Source organism: Amblyomma maculatum, chromosome 1 (assembly GCF_055883805.1).
Source record: "Amblyomma maculatum isolate TAMU_Amacu chromosome 1, ASM5588380v1, whole genome shotgun sequence".
In the NCBI taxonomy this organism is placed as follows: Eukaryota; Metazoa; Arthropoda; class Arachnida; order Ixodida; family Ixodidae; genus Amblyomma; species Amblyomma maculatum.
Genome location: NC_139344.1, coordinates 328,279,560 through 328,297,322, shown reverse-complemented (window position 1 = coordinate 328,297,322; position 17,763 = coordinate 328,279,560). Strand labels below are relative to the sequence as shown.

Here is a 17,763-nt window from a genome sequence, read left to right as displayed (position 1 = left end):
TTCCCCCTTACTTAGTATTCCCATATAGCAGTAACATATTCCTTATAATTATTACACCATTCTGACTGCAAGTAGGAAAAGATTCAATGCTCTTCTATACATGGCTGTTTTGATTTGCTTCTCTTTCCATTCTTCTAGCCCTCATACGACGTGCAACAGGATGAAAAGGAAGAAGCAAAAAGGCGCTGGCTTCAGGAGCTTGGTATGTGAATTCATCATTTTTCCTAAGCCAGAGCATTTTCATTATTTGCTTTTAAAGTATTTTTTTGAAATTTGCCTACACTTAGCCCATGATTTATAATTAAATTTATTCTCCTATGCAGTTTCAGTTCTAATTTCAGTAGCAGAACGATAGTGGTGATGTCACAAGTGAGTATGAACACTCCTCAGGATTATAAAAACTGCTGTGCAATATAGTTGTTTGTCCAGTCGCCGCTGTTATTCTGGCTTCTGGATTAGTTTTGCGTACGAGTTGGCTTGAAGTAAAACAACAAAGCAGCGATATTATATTACCGCTTTTATATGCCTCACATAATCTCATACTCACTTGGGACGTCGCAAGCATTCATCAGCCTGAAACTGAAATTGAAATGCTCAATCAAAAAAATATTCAGCGACAAATTATTTATTGAGCACTTCCAAATTACACTTAGTGATCCATGGTTTCTGATTTCATGCGCGTCATTCTAAAGGAAAAAATTGCTGAAAATTCTGGCTAAAATTTTAATATGGTGTGAAAGTGGTGTTGCACAGGTTTTGCTCTTCTATCGCCTAGCTTCTTGTAGTTGACTGGAATGAGGCACACATTCGTCACCAATTAAATCTTCTTTTATTGATTAGATGCACTACTGCAACGCCATACTGCAGGACTTGCTATTGCCTTTAGGTGCATTACCACTCTGGTTTTAACTTTGGTTTCGGTTTTCGATTGCACGTACTTATCTGCATACAGTTGTAATCTACAATGTTACGCGAAATACCATCAGACATGGGATTAAAGGTCGCACCTCCACCAGTGTCACATAGCCGCTTGGTCCTGTAATGCAAGGCCTTAGCAGGGGTTCGTCCTGCATGTCACCGGGACGAGAACCTAGGGCGCTGAGATGGTGCCGGAGCACAAGGCTCGTGAAGAGCAGCCGTACCGGTATAAAGCCCCGCTTTAGCCAAACTGTACAAGTATGCCTGCATGGCTTAGGAGTCGCGTGCCTTATTCTGGATCCAAGGGTTCCAGTGAGTTCGAATTTCATCTCAAAATTGCTGGCAAAGTTCAGACATACAGACAGGCACACGTTGGCGAAATCGGGGAATGGAGGCTCTAGTTGTAGCGTACTAAAACAGAGTAGGAAACATTTATGGTCCCCATCTCTTTAATGATCTGCGTGTTAGGCTACTCCATACATTTCTGCATGAAAGACTACGATGTCAGGGAACCCTTTTCTTTGCTGTGTTCACTTTCATGTCGCACGCCATTTACTGTGCTCGCACCTTGATGCTTCAAAGGACGTTCACTTAGCATAGTTATTTACCTGAATGCAGTGCTACCGCAATTGTATTGTGAGGGTCACTTTTACTGGCGCAAAGCAGAGAAATAATATGAATTTGATAATTTAATAATGTTGACTCAAATATAACGTAAGCAGTGTCTACTAATTCTATCGTCAGGTAAAAAACTAGCTATATATTAGACTGAAACAGTATGTCACTATGGTACTGGTTGCATGATTTGCTTAAGCGATGGCCCTTGCGAGCCTGACAGTCGTTTCTCCTCTGGTTTCCAAGATTGCCAAAGGGAAGAGAGCCAACGGCGACACCTAGCGAATTTGCACGCATCGCTGAGCAACGGCTCTTGCTGGGCCGACAGCGAGTCTTTAGGATCTGAGAAGGCAACCAGGCCAGGGGAGGACTGCTCAGACAGGTCAGCCCAAACATTTACTACATATTCATTATCATGCATTATGTAAACATGCGAAGTAGCATTTATTTTATATTACTGAATTGCTCTCTCTCTCACTCATTCAACAGTGTGTGGTCCGTATCACGGGGCCAAGGAGGCCAGCCCAGCCTAAGCTCTAAGATGTCCGCCAGTGATGAGAAGCGGATCAAGGCACTAGAGTATCAGCGAGCTATTCAGGTACCCGTAACTACTTCTACTGTGAAGCAGTCTTTCAGTGTACAGTTGGTTTTAATTGGTTTAGAAATGAGAGGGTACTTAAATGTTCTTGTTTCAAAGTAGACGGATGTGACTAAAAGCATGAAATTCATCTGAATTTTACCGTATTTACTCGAATCTAACGTGCCCTCGATTGTAACGCGCACCCGTTTTTCGTGACCCCCACCCCCGAAAAAAAAAAAAAAAGCTCCGATTGTAACGCGCACCCGTTCTCCGCGAAAAAGAGTACCGCGCACCTAACGCTTTCATACAGCAATACAACTTTGTCTCGTTTGGAAAAGCAAAGATTTAATCTCGGTGCACTAAAAAACACACACACAAAAGGAAACGGCTTATCTTGCCAAGATTGTCACTATGCCGGCACAAGGTTCACTCGTCGTCGCTGTCAGACAACTCCTTGTCACTGTTGACGGACCAAAGTATCTCATCCTTAAAGGCCTTGATAACCATGGCAGACGGTATCGTGCACCACGCATCTTTCGCCCATCCAGTGAACTTTTGCAGTGAGGCACGCTTCATTCTGTTGCTGAGAGTGAATTCATGGCAGCCACTCACAAGCCATTCGGTGTAGAGCGCTCGAATCCTATCTTTCACTGGCTTGTTCAAGCAAACATCGAGCGGCTGGAGCTGCGATGTCATGCCACCTGGTATCACGACAAGGTCGGTGTTGCACGCAGCGAGCTTGTCCTTGATGCGTTGGTCGAGATGGCACTTGAAAGCGTCGAGCACAAGCATCGCACGCAGACCCAAACTGCCGCCGGGTCTCTTGCGCCAGACGTGATCGATCCAGTCGGCGACAAAGTCCGTTGTCATCCAACCTTTTTCATTGGCGCGCACAATCACGCCACTCAGAAACACGATTCCTTTCGGGAGCGTCTTGCGCCTGAATATGAGATACGGGGGCAGCTTGTGTTCATCCGCGGTGCAACAAAGCATTGCGGTGACGCGTGTTTTTTCGTGGCCGGAAGACAACACGCGCACTTGCTTCGCCCCCTTCTTTTCAACGGTTGTGGTGGCAGGCATGTCAAAGTACAGCGGTGTCTGATCGGCATTTCCAATCTGGGCGAGGTGGTAGCCGTATGCGGCGCAAACTTAGAACGAACCACTTAAAACTGTGCAGCTTTTCTTTATACTCTTCAGGCAACTTCTGGCATATCCCTGTCCGCCTTCGAAGAGAAAAGCCTTTTCTCTTCATAAAATTTGACAGCCAGCACCTGCTCGCTTTAAAGTCGCTCCGCGTTAGCCCTGTTTGTAGGGCTAGCTGCATCGCCCGGACTTTGAGCAGGTCCGTCGTCACTGGCCGCTGCGCCGCTCGCTGCTCTAGAACATATTCTGCGAGCCGCTCTTCTATTTCGGTGAACCGGCCCTGCTTCGATCCACTGAAACCTTTTCGTGTAGCCTTGCTGCCGAAAATCTTTTCCTTCTGCTTGCGCCAGTCCCGCACGCATGTTTCCGGAACTCCGAATGCGCGTGATGCGGCCCGATTTCCGTCCGTCTCTGCACACACGATGACTTTCCTTTGAAATGCGGCATCATGATGAACTCGACGAACCTTCGGCACGTCCATACTGGTCGGTCAATCGCAGAAAACGGGTAGGCTAACCAAAGCACATGTACCAAAGCACACGAAGGACGCTACTGCAGCTAGGCATAGACAGCTAGACCAGCTAGTAGGCTCAAAGTGCATACCAGGCGGCCATTTTGAAATGCCGATGGCGATATGATATCGGAGATTTAGGGTCGCACTCGATTCTAACGCGCACCCAATTTTTGGACACGATATATCGGAAAAAAGGTGCGCGTTAGATTCGAGTAAATACGGTAGTCCTTCGGTGTACAATTGGTCTTAATTGGTTTAGAAATGAGAGGGTACTTGAATGTTTTTGTTTCGAAGTAGACAAGATGTGACTAAAAGCATGAAATGCATTTGAATTTGTTTTAAAAATAATGCTATGATTGGATGGCACTCGAGGTGTAACAAAGTGCAGTAAAGCCACATAGGTATGTTCCCAGTTAGTGTGATGTTTCGGTTCGTACATTCAAAATTGCGGGCAGAAAAACTATTTTCTTCCACTAAGTACGTTCCTGGGTGATATGGTTTCCTGTCTACTATGTTCATGGAGCGGTGGTCACACATTATTATGGCTCCTCTGTAGTGCCTAATTGCTTAACAAAAAAAGAAAATAATAAAACACTATTTGGAGTTGGCTTCTGCAGTGATTCATAAAAGGAAAACACAGTGGCGTCTTCATACTGCGTGAGGCGTATTTGCCGATTCTCTTGAATTTTCTCTAAAATGTATCAATTTGGACTTGTCTTAAGATTGTGCTAGCCTTCCGTCAGATTATGCATGGAATAAGTTTTATTTCTGATCTTCTGCCTGCCCCTCGAAATAAAGGACTTTCAATCAATCAGTTCTATTAAAACTACACTTACCATACACTTTAAAATTGCCATTTTTCGTGGCATCGAAAAAAGGGGACATTATTTGGCTTGTGCACTGTACACTATCTGTAATGTGAACCATCACGTACATGGCAGTGAGGCTGATATCAAAGTCTACATTGCTTCACAAAAACACCAGGGGTCTACTGGTGGTAGAAGGACACGAGGGTGGGACTTGCTTCGAGCAAATTTAGGATTAGTTTCCAAAGCAGATGAAGCCTGCTACAACGATAACCTTTTTCATGTTTTCATAACAACAGGTAAAATTCGACAGTTGGGATGAAGATTGATGAGGGAAACTCTGTGTGTTGAAATTTTTCCAGTTTTTGCAATTTTGCAAAAGTTAGTCATTTCAATAGCAAAAAAAGAAAAAGACGAAGAAGACCGAGTCCAACTGCCTCCGCCCCCCAGAGGGCTTTATGAATTTCAGTCTTCATTCAGGTTAGTAGGTCTACTGAGGTCAATAGACTAAGGTACTCATCTGAGAATTAGAGCATTGTGCTTACTCTGAGCAGACCAGATTTGGAGAACACCAGCATGAAAAAGCAGGGCCGTAACAGTTAGCTGCCAATGTGGCTTCCCCTAATTGCATTGATATATGTAGGGGGGCATTTGAAAACAAAGAACAAATCCCGGCAAACTGGATGTTTTATGAAGTTGCTTCTGCACTGGGAAGAATGCTAATTAGAACTGGATTCTGCAAACACTGGAAAAAGACCCTGCTCAGACCTCGCGTCAAGAAATGCTTATCTAATTTTCCCTAAAGTTGTCAATAAGTGCCTTAGTACCTCATACAGCACATGCATTTTTGAAATGAGACTAAGACGTATCAACGAGGTTTTACTGTATTTATGCAGTGCATAAACTGCTGGGAGCTGTACCACCAGTACTGCTTAAATGTTTTGAATTTTATTTTGTTACATTGATTTTTCTTTTGTGCTGCTGGCTGTCTGTGTAGCAGAGAAAAGTGTCTTTGTATTCGCTGCCAACATTTGCCTAGAGAAAGTCGTGTAACTGGGGTGTAAAGTGGCACTGAGGTTCGCAATGAACTTTGCCCGTCTCTGTCAATTTCTGTGTATTTACTTTACTGTGTAAAGCGTCAACATTTACTAAAAGTCCAGTATTTATAAGTTGGAAACGGCCCCGCAAAGTTAAATGCAAGTGTCATTGTGACAGGCCTACCCATGCAGTACCTGCAGTGACTTCGAGCTTTTTCCTGGCAAAACTCTGAGGCTGGATCGTGTCAACCCTTCAGAGTTCACAAGCGCTGTCATTCTCTCAACCTCATTAGCATTACAAGGTTTAACCAAGTGACGTGAAAAATAGCCCACTATAAACTCCATCTCCAAAACAGTCCTATTGCTGCCAAGCAGATGCTTTGCTACCAAACAGAGAAAATGAGAAATCAGGTTAAGGCGTTCTCTATATCCCTTTAGATGACCCTGAGCAAAAGTGCTTGCTTGGGTAAAATAGTGATCCTTTGCTTCAGGCTCAGATGCAGGAGAAGCAGCAGAGGCTGCGTGCTGAGCGAGAGGCCAGGATCCGGGAGGAGCGAGAGCAGGAACGCCGCCTCGAGGAGGACAGACTCAAACTGGAGCTTGAGTACCAGGAGGAGCAGCGAAGGCTTCGCGAAAAGAAGGTGGGCCATATAGGGCTCGTGCCAAATGTTCTGTCAGGTCCTCTTACTGAATGGCAGTTTCGAGGCATTCCACAAAATGCTCACCTGCAGAAATTTACACGCAACTCATGCAGTCACGAGATTGTGGGCAATGTGCGGCAGCACAGCTTGTGATACTTCCTCCAGTGCTTTTCTACTGTGGCAGGGGTTTAGTTTCCTGCTGCAACCAAGCAGTAGTTAACTTTGATGGCCAGCAATAAATATGCGTCAATTAGATGTCTAATCCCCTTGTGTAAGACACTGACTCTGCTCTGGTTCATGGCATGTTCATGCATGAAATGCAACCAAGATAATAAAAACGGGGCCAGACTTTTTAAGAGTACTCAGGGGCCAGTCTGGCTTGTACGGGTCGCTTGTCAGCCAATTAGCATCGTTGATACGTGGTGTGGACAATATACATCTATTATCACCTCAACTGTATATCACACATCAATATCTCATAAACAGTGAGCTGCTTAGCCATAGGTGTAGTAGTACATGTAAATATTTGTGTGTTATATTTTCAAATGACTGTTCACGGAGTCCACATATAGATCACATAGTTTCCAAAGCTGGTAGGGTGCTGAACTTCATTCAGCAAAATTAAAGATGCTCACAGCCAAGCCTCAAGGAAACTGCTTACCTGTCCTGTGTTTGACCTATCATAGAATATGCTTGTATTGTATGGGTCCCTGCGCAGCAATCATTAATTAACAAACTAGAGAAAATTCGCAATAAAGCGCCAAGGTTCGTCTTAAGCAGTCATGGACAAAGAGACAGTTGTACCATAATGAAAAAGGACTTGCAATGAGACATTATAGTACTGCTTCTCGTAGGAGCAAGTTGAGACTGAAGTTCTTGTGCCAAATATTTAACCAAAAAAAAAAAAAAAGGATTATTTGTGAAAGTTATTTAAAAACCTTTTCTAAGTTTCTAAACAGCAGGACCAATCTTGTAAAATTCTCATCACATGTCATGTTTTAATCACTTTCAGTCCATGTGTGGCAATGTTTAATGCAAACATTGTAGCGTGTGTCAAATTTCTGTGCAAGTTCATGTGGCTGTTATGTCATGACCCTGTCGGCCAATCAGGATTTACACATTACAGCAGCGCCAATGCCAGGTTTTCAGTGACACGAGACCCTGAAGCTGTTGTGTAAAAATATGAATGCATAATAATCGATGGCATCAGACTAGCGATCCCATAGTTTACTATAGTAGTCCTTAGCATCAACATAGACGAGCAGTTTCTCTTGTTGATAGTGCTCCATGAGGGCCATGTTGATAAACTCGGCTGGTAGTTTTGAAGAAAGTTGTCATAGGTATGCAGGAGAAACCGCATAAATTATTTCTGTCAGTATGAGGTAGCAGGAACTGCAATAACATTGTTGCTGGATTGGAGATAGTATGTGAGCTCAGTTGCATGAAGAAGAACACCAAGGGGTGGGGTAGGATTTGAACAGGGGAAGTAAATGTATTTGTTTTCTTCTCGATATCTACATAGACACACAAAAGGAAAAAAAACGCCGTACAAGCACCTACTGACATATAGGTCGAGGACAAAAATTTTTTCTGGCCCAGGAACTCTGGTGACTTGAAATGGCTTCAGAGCTCGGATATTAATCATACTTCTTCCCTTTCACTGTGTGACCTTAGCCGCAAATGCAGAAACGACACGTGGTCTCAACAACTTGTACACTCATCACATCTGGAATATTCTATTTTAATTGGCTTTTGCGTGTAGTATCCATTGTCAACCAGGGTTGACATTTTATTTTTCTTTTTTTTTTTTCTTTTTCAGGAACACGAGGAGAAAACTCGTCTCTTGCTTATAGCTAAAATGCAGCAGGCCGCGGCTGAAGCTGAAGCCTTGAGAAAAGCCAAGCGAAGCCAGAAGCTTCAACAGATGTCGCCATCAGTCCAGCAGGGCTCCAGCTTTGACACGACCGGTTCTGTTGATGCCGATTTTTCCACATCCCTGGACAGGATTTCGTCTTCCACGGCTGGAATATCGAATATTGGAAGTGAAGACCAGACTGACATGTCAACGCAGCAGAACACCTCTTGTAAGTAGACTTTGTAGTGGCCTTTGCGGCATGTTACTTGCATCCGAACCAGGTGGCCTGATTTGCAGATGTTCAAAAATTTGAAAGGTAGAGCTCCGTGCAACAGACATTATGTAACTAGATGTAAATGTCTTGCGCATGTTAACACTTCTGCAATCTGCAAATTTTCTTTTTTTTTTTTTTTTTGTGCGTATGCAGAGTGAGTGGCGTCAACATCTCTAGATGGGGATTAATCAGTGTGATGCATTGCATTTAAGTTCCGCCTGAGTAGCGACACTGATGACACCATAGAACCGAGAAACATGCCCTTAACAGTTGTCACTGTACAACCATCATCGAGCAGGTATTCCGAGGGGCCTACTGTACTGCTGAAATGTGAATTTTTAATCTTTATGGTTGAGCCTGGTAGGTCCAAATGCAGTCTATGCCCGCTAATTCTGATCAGTAAAGAACTGAAAATTTGCTCGAACTGTGCGGTGTTCATATCAACAGGAGCCTTTTTGATGCATTTGATGTTGGCAGGAGTGAAGCGTCGATTCAAATGAAATGGCCACTCAAAGCGAGTGCAGCCTACCAGCTTGCACTGGTCATCAAATTAGACTTAGCGCAGCTTCCCGTTAGGCATAGTGTGAATGGGGATAGGAGATACATCTAGGTTGAGGTGGCATGTCCAAGTGGCGTGGTAGTATAAGGTTGGATATTCGTTAAAATGAGGGCCTAAGTTAGGATAGTGTATGGGGTATAGTTTGTGCAGGAAGTTCAAATGGGTGCATGCTTTAGCTTGTAGCTGTCACCAGAGGACAGCCTGCTCTCACCTGAGAACACTTTGTTGGTTCTGTGCTGTGGCCATTGTGTAGCAGGAGGAAGGTGCACTTCAGCAGAAATTGAAAAAGAGATAACGTCCTGGTTGTTTTGTTGTTCGACAGTCTGGTACTTGGCTTATAAGGAGAGTGTTTTAAATCTTATGATCTTCAGGAAACCCTAACAGCTTTTAAAAGGGGTTTGAGAACCTTGTTCATCTTGGCTACCATCTACTCCCCTCTGGCATGCGTGCAGACTTGCTACCTCTTAAGAGGAGACCCAAATTCGATTAATTATCGCTTTATTATTACATGGCAGTGCGGAGGTTATGCTTCTCTCCGCATTCAGCAGATAGCTCTAAGGAGCTCTCAAAATGTTGACATCCATCATTTTTTCAGTGCTTTGGTCTATAGTGAAAAGAACCTGCAGTGAGTTATTACACAGTAATTAGTCCGAAAAAAAGCATCTAAAAGAAATGAACGATGGTGGGAGAGGCATGCGGGGATTTAGATTCTTAGAGAGCGCAAAAAGCACTTCAAGGAACACTATGGTACTGTGAGCCCAGTTGAAAAACTTTGAGACAAAAGGATGCATTTTGAAATGTTTAACTTTGCTCACAGCTGCAGGAATGCCCTCTCAGGCAGTTCCCCCTCCAGCATCCCAGCCTCAGGCACGCTCAACTTATGCGCTCGCAATGCCGGCGGCCACAGTACGGCCATCCCTGCGAGGGGGCGACAGCGACGGGGTGGCCAGCAACAAGGCGCAGCGGGAAGTGTGCTGCCAGACGGATGGCAGCCTCTCAGCCTCTGTCTGCTCCAGTCGCTGCTCACTGTTTTCGTCAGCTGGAATGGTGGAACTGAACCCATACGTAGAAAACCGCGTTTTGACACCCACGAAAGTGCGCATCGCTCAGCACGCTCTGCTACGATCCCGACAGCAACACTGCCGTGAGTTTGGTATCCAGACGGACATATCGTTGCCATGCGGATGGAACCACAGCATTCTCTGTGAAGATAGGGTACGATTGACTCAAGATTTTGAAAACAGGTGCGTGTGTGTGTTGCATATCCGGTTTTTTGCCAGTGCTTGGACCATGCGTTTCTTTAGGCAGTCATTAACAACCGCATTTTAGTGCAGGCACCCATCAAATGAAGCCAGGCAGTTCTCTTAAGTTCTATTCGAAGTTATACCTTCAGGTCGAGGCTGAGCAATGCAGCACTCTGATATGAGATTTGCAAGCTCAGGGATGGTGGGTCCTCTGAGCACTTGAATAGGGCATGGTTATGGTTTTCTTGAGAATGATTGCAGAGATTGCTGTAGGAATTGTATTCCGCCAGATGCATCAGGGAGTAGATATCATTTGAGCTCCCAAGATGAAATATTATAAGTATATTAAGTAATATGTATTTATCAGGGAGTAGATATCATTTGAGTTCCCAAGATGATTGAGTAAGCTAGCGGCATGAAGCCTAAATATTATTATTAAATATATTAAGTAATATTTGTGTATCCTGTTGTCACCATGAGTTGAGCTTGTTTCATGGAAGTTATAGCATGCAGTACAAGAAGCATTGAAGCAATTTGTTTTTTTTTTTTTTAAGTTTTGTTGGCATACTTTTTTATTTACTTCCCTTGGGCAAACATTTGGACCTCTGTCTGATCTCAGCACCCTTCTTGAAAAGAAGGAAGCCCGGTTAGACAGTGAAGGATTCAGGGACCCTGGGAATACAGAGGGCCTGAAAAAAGACCTGAAAAAGTCCTTGAACCTTATTTTGGCACCCATTAGCTTTGGCATGCTGCAATTCAGTTAGTCCAGCAGCAGGGGTGCCATGACGCAGTCTCTTTTTGAAGCAGTGACCAGATTGCTGTTCGCAGCGCGGTCGACCGTAGTGTTTTGGAGCATGAAGATGCGAGTAAATATTAGATTATTTTTGCTATTCTATGATGTTTGAATCAATAAAATGTTCAGCGAAGCAAAGATTTGTTCCTGCCACTGAAAAAAAAATGCAGAAAGCAGCCATTGGGTTTGCTGGGCTTATTTTTAAGACATACATTTGTCTTCACACGACGACATGTGTGGTTTTTCAGTTATGTATTTTGTTCATGCCACAAGCCGCATCGTGAATAAATTTATGATCGAGAATCGCATTAATTAGATGCTCAATATCATGTACGAAAGCAATGCAGTGCTCAAAAACTAAGCTGATATGCAGCATATTGGTGATATCTTTCAAGTTGGACGTTCAAGAGAAGGAACCCTTTCCTTAATTCATTCGTATCTGCATGTCTCTGAATACAGCTGTTCGTTACAGCTGCCCATTCACCTTTAGCCAATTCTGATTCATCATCAAATAATTTATTGAACTAAAGGAAAAGTTTTGTAAACGTAGCTTTCTGGCCATACCTCGTCTTCGGCGTAGATATATCAATTGCACGAATTTGCGGTTGTATTTTCATTTTTCCCACGTGATGTGCAATGGGTCTGAGCAACCGGGAACCTTTCTTGAGAAATGTTGTGTTCCTCACACGGTCACGACACTTTCTTTTCTTCCATTAGTGGAAAGCATAGTTCGAGAGCTGATTTCAGCTTTTCCGTTAAATCAAATGGTCCTTTAGGTACCGTTTCAAACAAAAGCATGCATTGCGTCTTCATTTGGAGCATATAGGACCAATGCAGGCAGCAAACAAACTAGGTTAAAGTTTGTTTGTTAAAGTGTGCCTTTCGACCTCTTTATGAACTTTGGGGCAAGTGGTTTTGGGGCTGTCAGTAGTGTTCAGTATGGCAGTGCCTTTTGTAGGTTTGTACAGTCAAGCTGCCTATTGAGACATACAGCTTTCAAGAAGTTATAAAGTTGGTAATGTTTCTACCTTTTGCTCAGAATGCATTTACATTGCTCACCCTTATATGGTGCTTCACACCACAGTTGCCTATCTTCAGTTGAATAGCCGTCCTGCATTTAACATGTTGGTCTGGATATTTGATTTAAGCTTGCACGTGCCATTCTGAGTTGTTTTGTTTTGTATTTTCTTGCATCCTGTACTTTGCAGAAGCTCACTTAGGGAGTTCCCTCCGTACACAAGCGCTGTTCGGAGACTCCAGCACAGCCTGCCACTGCGAGGAGTCCATCACAATGCCTCCAGCTACACACCTTGCGAGAACCTTCGAGATGCAACTCGGCAGACACCCATGGCTGCCACAAAGGGCATGGTTGCCGATGCTTTCCCAGCCACCATAGCCAGGAGCAGCGCCCAACGGCTGCAGGAGTTGCGACGACAGCACTGCGAACGAGAGTCTGGGGCACGACGTCTGCGGGCAGTCTCTCAGTTTTCATCTCAAGTTGGCAGGGGTGGCATTGTGGAGAGAAATCGGTTAGCACCCGACTTCTGTTAATTTTTTTCTTAGTTGTGACCCGAGCTTTCAAGCTTGGATCACTTGCATTATCAGTTTGAGCCAAATTTTCAAACTTAGGCTGACCAGCTATGTTTCATGTAACATTAGAAACCACTTGAGCTTAACATTTCTTTTTTAGCAAACTTTGAATGTGTTGCATCTATGCAGATGGGTAGCCAGAATACAGAACTGCCATCGTGAAAAGGGATTGTACATAGGCATTCGTAGCCTAGGTTTTTAATTTCATCATGAGGAGCACATGATACATGCAATGGAAATGCACAAACTTGAAGTCATACAAACGTAAAAATTTAAAGTAATGAACTTTTAAGATGAGCCATTGCCATAACTTTTTTTTGTTCTGGTTCTGCCTATCAAAAATTTAAGCCTTCTGTGTTTTATATTGTTGTATAGTAAATTTTAAAATGTTGACTTATTTGACAAATTATCAATTTAGGGGTTTTAACCATTGAGCTGTTCATTTTATAAATGCCTACTTGTTCTTCCAAGTACCTCACTATTGATGCATTTATATCCTTATATAAAGTATAATAACTCGAGCAGTAATTCGAAACAGCAAAGCTGGTTAACTCAGTTTCATCTCCAAACTAACATCCAATCTAACTTAAGATGCTAGACTATATGTTAGTTTCCAGAGGAATGATGATCATTTATCAGCTTTGCGGTTTTGTTGTCACTATTTCCAAATGATATCTTTTTTTTAATATGGAATTAATATCATTCCACATTGCTTTTCCGTTTTGCTGATCTTATTCTTGTGCAAATGTATAACATATTCAATTTATCCTGCGTGGCATTCCTGAACAGTGGCAGGGCGCCAGTCAGGGCTACAGGTCAGGTACCTATCCGCTTCGAAGAGGAAGCTGCTCACAATACAACACAGAGTGAAGAGGAAGACAGCACAATCCACGACTCCTCGGCGCACCGCCCCATTCAGAGCCCTCCAGTGCCAGCCCTGCGTGACAAAATAATCCTGCCGTCACCTCGCTCCGATCACAGCGTCTCCAATGCAGCAAACTCGTCTTCAGAAGCTGTCACCACTCCAGGAAAATGTCACGAGACTCCTCCGGCTTCGCGCAAGCGTTGGCGCAGACAGGAGGTCTATGTGCCACAGCACCCCATTGGTGAAACATCGCCAAAACAAAGTTCTCCAAATCGTGGTAAAGTAGAGAGCACGCCACTTCGAGACCATCAGCCTCTAGGAATTGTGGAGCGGCAGAGATCTGTGAGTGTGAGTGGTGCACGGCGAAGCCAGTCCCCGTCCCCTGACCGGCGGCCGCAGCGGTCCTCTTCCCAGGTGAGCTTCCCAGTTAACTTGTAGGGAGACGGGGCATTTTATGTATGGGCAGGTAACATTATTCTACTGCGTGCCCTAGGCTCAAGCAGCCTAGTTAATACATGTATAAGGTCGCTCGATATGAAACGGGAAAAAAATGAAAAGGTTTGAGCATTCAGTAAATAATTATGATTATGTGTGACAAGCACTCTTTTTTTTCTTTTCCCAACCACAAGTCCTTTTGGCGTATAATAGTATTCAAAACAGTAGAGAAATAATAAATTTGTATTTTTGTGCAAACTGATTGTTCTGGTCACCCATTATAAAAGTGGTTGATTTGTAGGGTTTAACATCCCAAAATGACTCAGGCTTTGAGAGATGCTGTAGTGAAGGACTCTGGAAATTTACACCACCTGGGGTTCTTTAGCGTGTAATGACATAGCACAGCACACAGATGCCTTGCTTTTCGCCTTCATTGAAAAGCGGCCGTCATGGTCAAGATTTGATCACGCATCCTTGGGCAGGGTAGTAGAATGCCGTAACCACTGCACCACTACGGCGGGGCCATTATAAAAATATCTTTGATGCTGATTGGGGTGTAAGGATAAGCATGATAGCGGATCGCTATCATGCTACACCTATGATCACACATCCCAGTATTTGAGAATATTTTTTTGTCAACATATCGGCGTGTTTTGGTTCAGCTCATGCAGAGTTATGTTTGAAATTTAAATTTACATCTCCCTGAAGATGCCACTTCATTTCATAAGTAAAAGAAAATGCGTAGCGTCAGAGCTACATTTGTCGGCCACTGTGCACAGGAATAAAAATATAATTTCAATATCGTTTCACATAGTGTGAAGTGTTTGGTGCAAGGGGTGCAGATGTCCTCTAGTGGAGAGCAGCTTTCCCACAATACTTTCGGTCATGTGGCAGTGCACCCTTTACAGGCCTGGACCAAATTGCCATCAGATACCAGTGCTGTAAAGGGGAAGTAGGAATGTCTGGTGGTGAGAGGTAGGGCCCTAAGTTCAAGTGCTGTTCATGCCATGCCATATGTAAAAGACTCAGTTGGATTTCTAACTTAATGCATTCTTTGCTGCTCCTTTTGTTGAGAACGGCATTTTTTTATGGCCAGCCATCACTTATGCAAGACTGCTTATTTCTCACAAACAATAGGAATACATGTGCAAACATCAGCCAGAATAAATACCGAGGTGAAATTTTTCTGATTTACTTGAAATCCATATTGTGAAAAGTGTCGAAGAAAACAACCAAAACTGTGGTTCCAAGAGTTGGCAACCTTTATTGTAATCCAAGACTTGTTTCAAGATAGGGTTTTGCCATTTTACCTGAGAAGTTTTGGCGGCATTTTCAGCTTGCGAACTCGCCAAACAGTTTCCAGGACCAGTCATGAAGGCCCTGAAGAAAGGCGTAGGGGATTAAGGGCTCTTGCGAGAAGCCAGGGTGGGAGTGTACGCCTTTTTCCGTGGATGTAATGTCTTGCAAATTGTTTTTGCCCGTTTTTGTGTGACATTTCCGTCGCGAAAACATGGATGTGCTGCCAGATGCAGCGATGGCCCAGGCCAAGCGTCCCGAAGATGTAATTAAGAGGCCTTTGAACGACAATCTGAAATTCGCCGTGCTGATCGGATTTGTCGAAGTCGGCCAAGTCTCCAACAAGGAGGTGGTAAACACTGTTTTACATTTGCTTGTTGGAGGTGAATTCGACATGGAACTAAATTTTTTTTGTGATTCAGCATGCACAGAACATCCTTCATGTGTTAGATTTATTGGATCATTGTCCATCCAGTCTACAGGTGGAAGTGTGGAGTGTATTTATTGCAATCCTTAAGAAGAGCATGAGGAACCTGCAAGCGTGCACTGAAGTTGGCCTTATTGAGCACATTCTGCAGAGGTTTTCTCAGGTTGAAGAAGTTGTTGCAGATCTGGTCATAGAAATGTTGGGGATTTTGGCAAGTTACAGCATCACAGTGTGAGAGCTCAAGTTGTTAGTTGGGTGCATGAAGGCTACTAGGAACAAATGGCCCCGGCACTCTGTGAAGCTGATGTCCGTCCTTCGCCAGATGCCCCACAGGCAGGGCCCAGATTCCTTTTTCAGCTTCTCTGGAAAGAAAGGGGCGGCAGTCGCACTGCCCCCACTGGCTCGCTGGCCCTACCAGAATGGCTGGACCTTCTACACTTGGTTCAGGCTCGGCCCCACCAATAGTGTCAGCATAGAAAAGGAAAAGCCATTCCTAAGCCATTCCTATACTGCTTCCGGACCAGCAAAGGTGTTGGCTATTCAGTGCACTTTGTCGGCAACTGCCTCATCTTACTTCCTTGAAGGTCAAAGGAAAAGGGCCACATAATGGGCTTTTGCTGCACAAGGCGGGCTTATTGTTGTCCAATGGCAGAACGGATCACTGCCACATCGGCGCAACTATTTGAGCAGCCATGGCCGAGTGGTTTGGGCGCCCGGCTCTCTCAGGGATGTGCGTTTGGAAGAGGCTCTGCTAACCCTGCTTTGCTCTTTCGAGGGCTTAAAAATTCGAACAACTAATGGCCTGCAAAGGTCAGCCTGCAATGCTGGTAGCAGTCATACAGCTGTCCCTCTCTTCATTTCAAGACATCTGATGAGTGTAATATGCGGTAAATTTTCTACGCAGGTTTTTCTTTATCAAATCAATAAAAGGCACATCTCATTTTATAATAAATTCTCCGCTGAAAGGAGGAGAAATAGGCCTCTTCTCGTAGTGTGCTGCACACTGCATGGTGCCGTTAAAAGGTTACTGGTTTTCTGCAGTCACCCCTGCAGATGTAGTTTATGAGTCATCAACAGCTGGACTATGCTCTATGCAGGGCGGACTTCGCCTCTTTCATATTCCTCCAATTAACCCAGTCCTGTGCTAGCAGAGATCTCTTCGAAAATGGGCTAAGGTTTATGTGCGGTTTTTGCAGCCAGTGGGTGTCAAACTACAAACCAATTATTTTGGAGCTTGCAGGAACAACAATAAACATCTTTTTGGCTGTTACCTGAAGCAAATTGTTTACTTCATAATTTGTTGAAAATACCCTGTATTGCCTTTTATAAGTTGACCCCCCTCCTCCCTTTCCCCCCTTCGAATTCGCAGCCCTTGCTGGTCGAAAGAAAAAGGTGATTCCAAATAAAATTCTGGGCGTACCTCTTCCCTTCCTCTTTTTTTCCTGCCGGTGGAGGGCATCGCTGACACAGCATAGCGGAATGCATCGTTGCGCGTGCGCTGTTCAAAGCAACATAAGCGTAACGATGATGTCGCAAGATTTGCAGTCGGAAGCAAATGGAGATAGAAGGCAATAAATAGGAACCCCGTGCAGCGTTACAGGCTCACGTGCGGTCAACTAGCGGTGATTCGAGCTGCCAACTCACCTGCAGTTTCGGATTCCATCGCGATGCATGCTTCCGAAGTTACCAGAAGTTTGTCCTCGCGCTGTCTACCGCTTTTCCCGGAGAGCGACGGCCATCGAGGGTGAGCCGCCTAAACCACGCGTAATTCGAATTTTCCCGAAGCTACACCAACCAACGATCTCAGCGCATGAAGCTCCGTGTGATCTGCAGGGAACGGAGAAGGGCATTGGCCGCGTACCGCCCGAAGCTAAGTTGAAACTACTTCAGACCACTAAAAATAAAAATTACAACGGTTCAATGCTGCTGAACCAAATATTGAGCGAAAGCATTAGCTGCGGTTGACCGAGCGTTTTTCTTCCACTTTTCTTCTTCCTCAGCCCACATATAAAGCCCCGCTTTAACCAAGTCGTATAAACGTGCCTTAGTGGCCTATAGGGGTAACGTGAATGCCAGGGTCCTGGCAGGCTGATTCTGACATAACCGTCCCATGTGAAACGAGAGACCCAAGGGAGCGTTTTTTAAGGGTGTGGCGCGGTAGCGTTAACGGT

General features: G+C 44.3%; 1 protein-coding gene across 1 annotated transcript in view; it reads left to right on the top strand.

Moving 5' to 3' along the window:
- LOC146207385 (uncharacterized) overlaps positions 1-17,763 on the top strand; it is a 33,875-nt gene that overhangs the window by 11,684 nt on the left and 4,428 nt on the right. The window contains exons 7-14 of the mRNA XM_084587036.1: positions 139-202; positions 1,780-1,915; positions 2,023-2,131; positions 6,105-6,254; positions 8,074-8,338; positions 9,760-10,186; positions 12,188-12,508; positions 13,359-13,848. Coding sequence (XP_084443162.1) covers positions 139-202; positions 1,780-1,915; positions 2,023-2,131; positions 6,105-6,254; positions 8,074-8,338; positions 9,760-10,186; positions 12,188-12,508; positions 13,359-13,848 — 1,962 coding nt within the window. The remainder of the gene's footprint in view (positions 1-138; positions 203-1,779; positions 1,916-2,022; positions 2,132-6,104; positions 6,255-8,073; positions 8,339-9,759; positions 10,187-12,187; positions 12,509-13,358; positions 13,849-17,763) is intronic.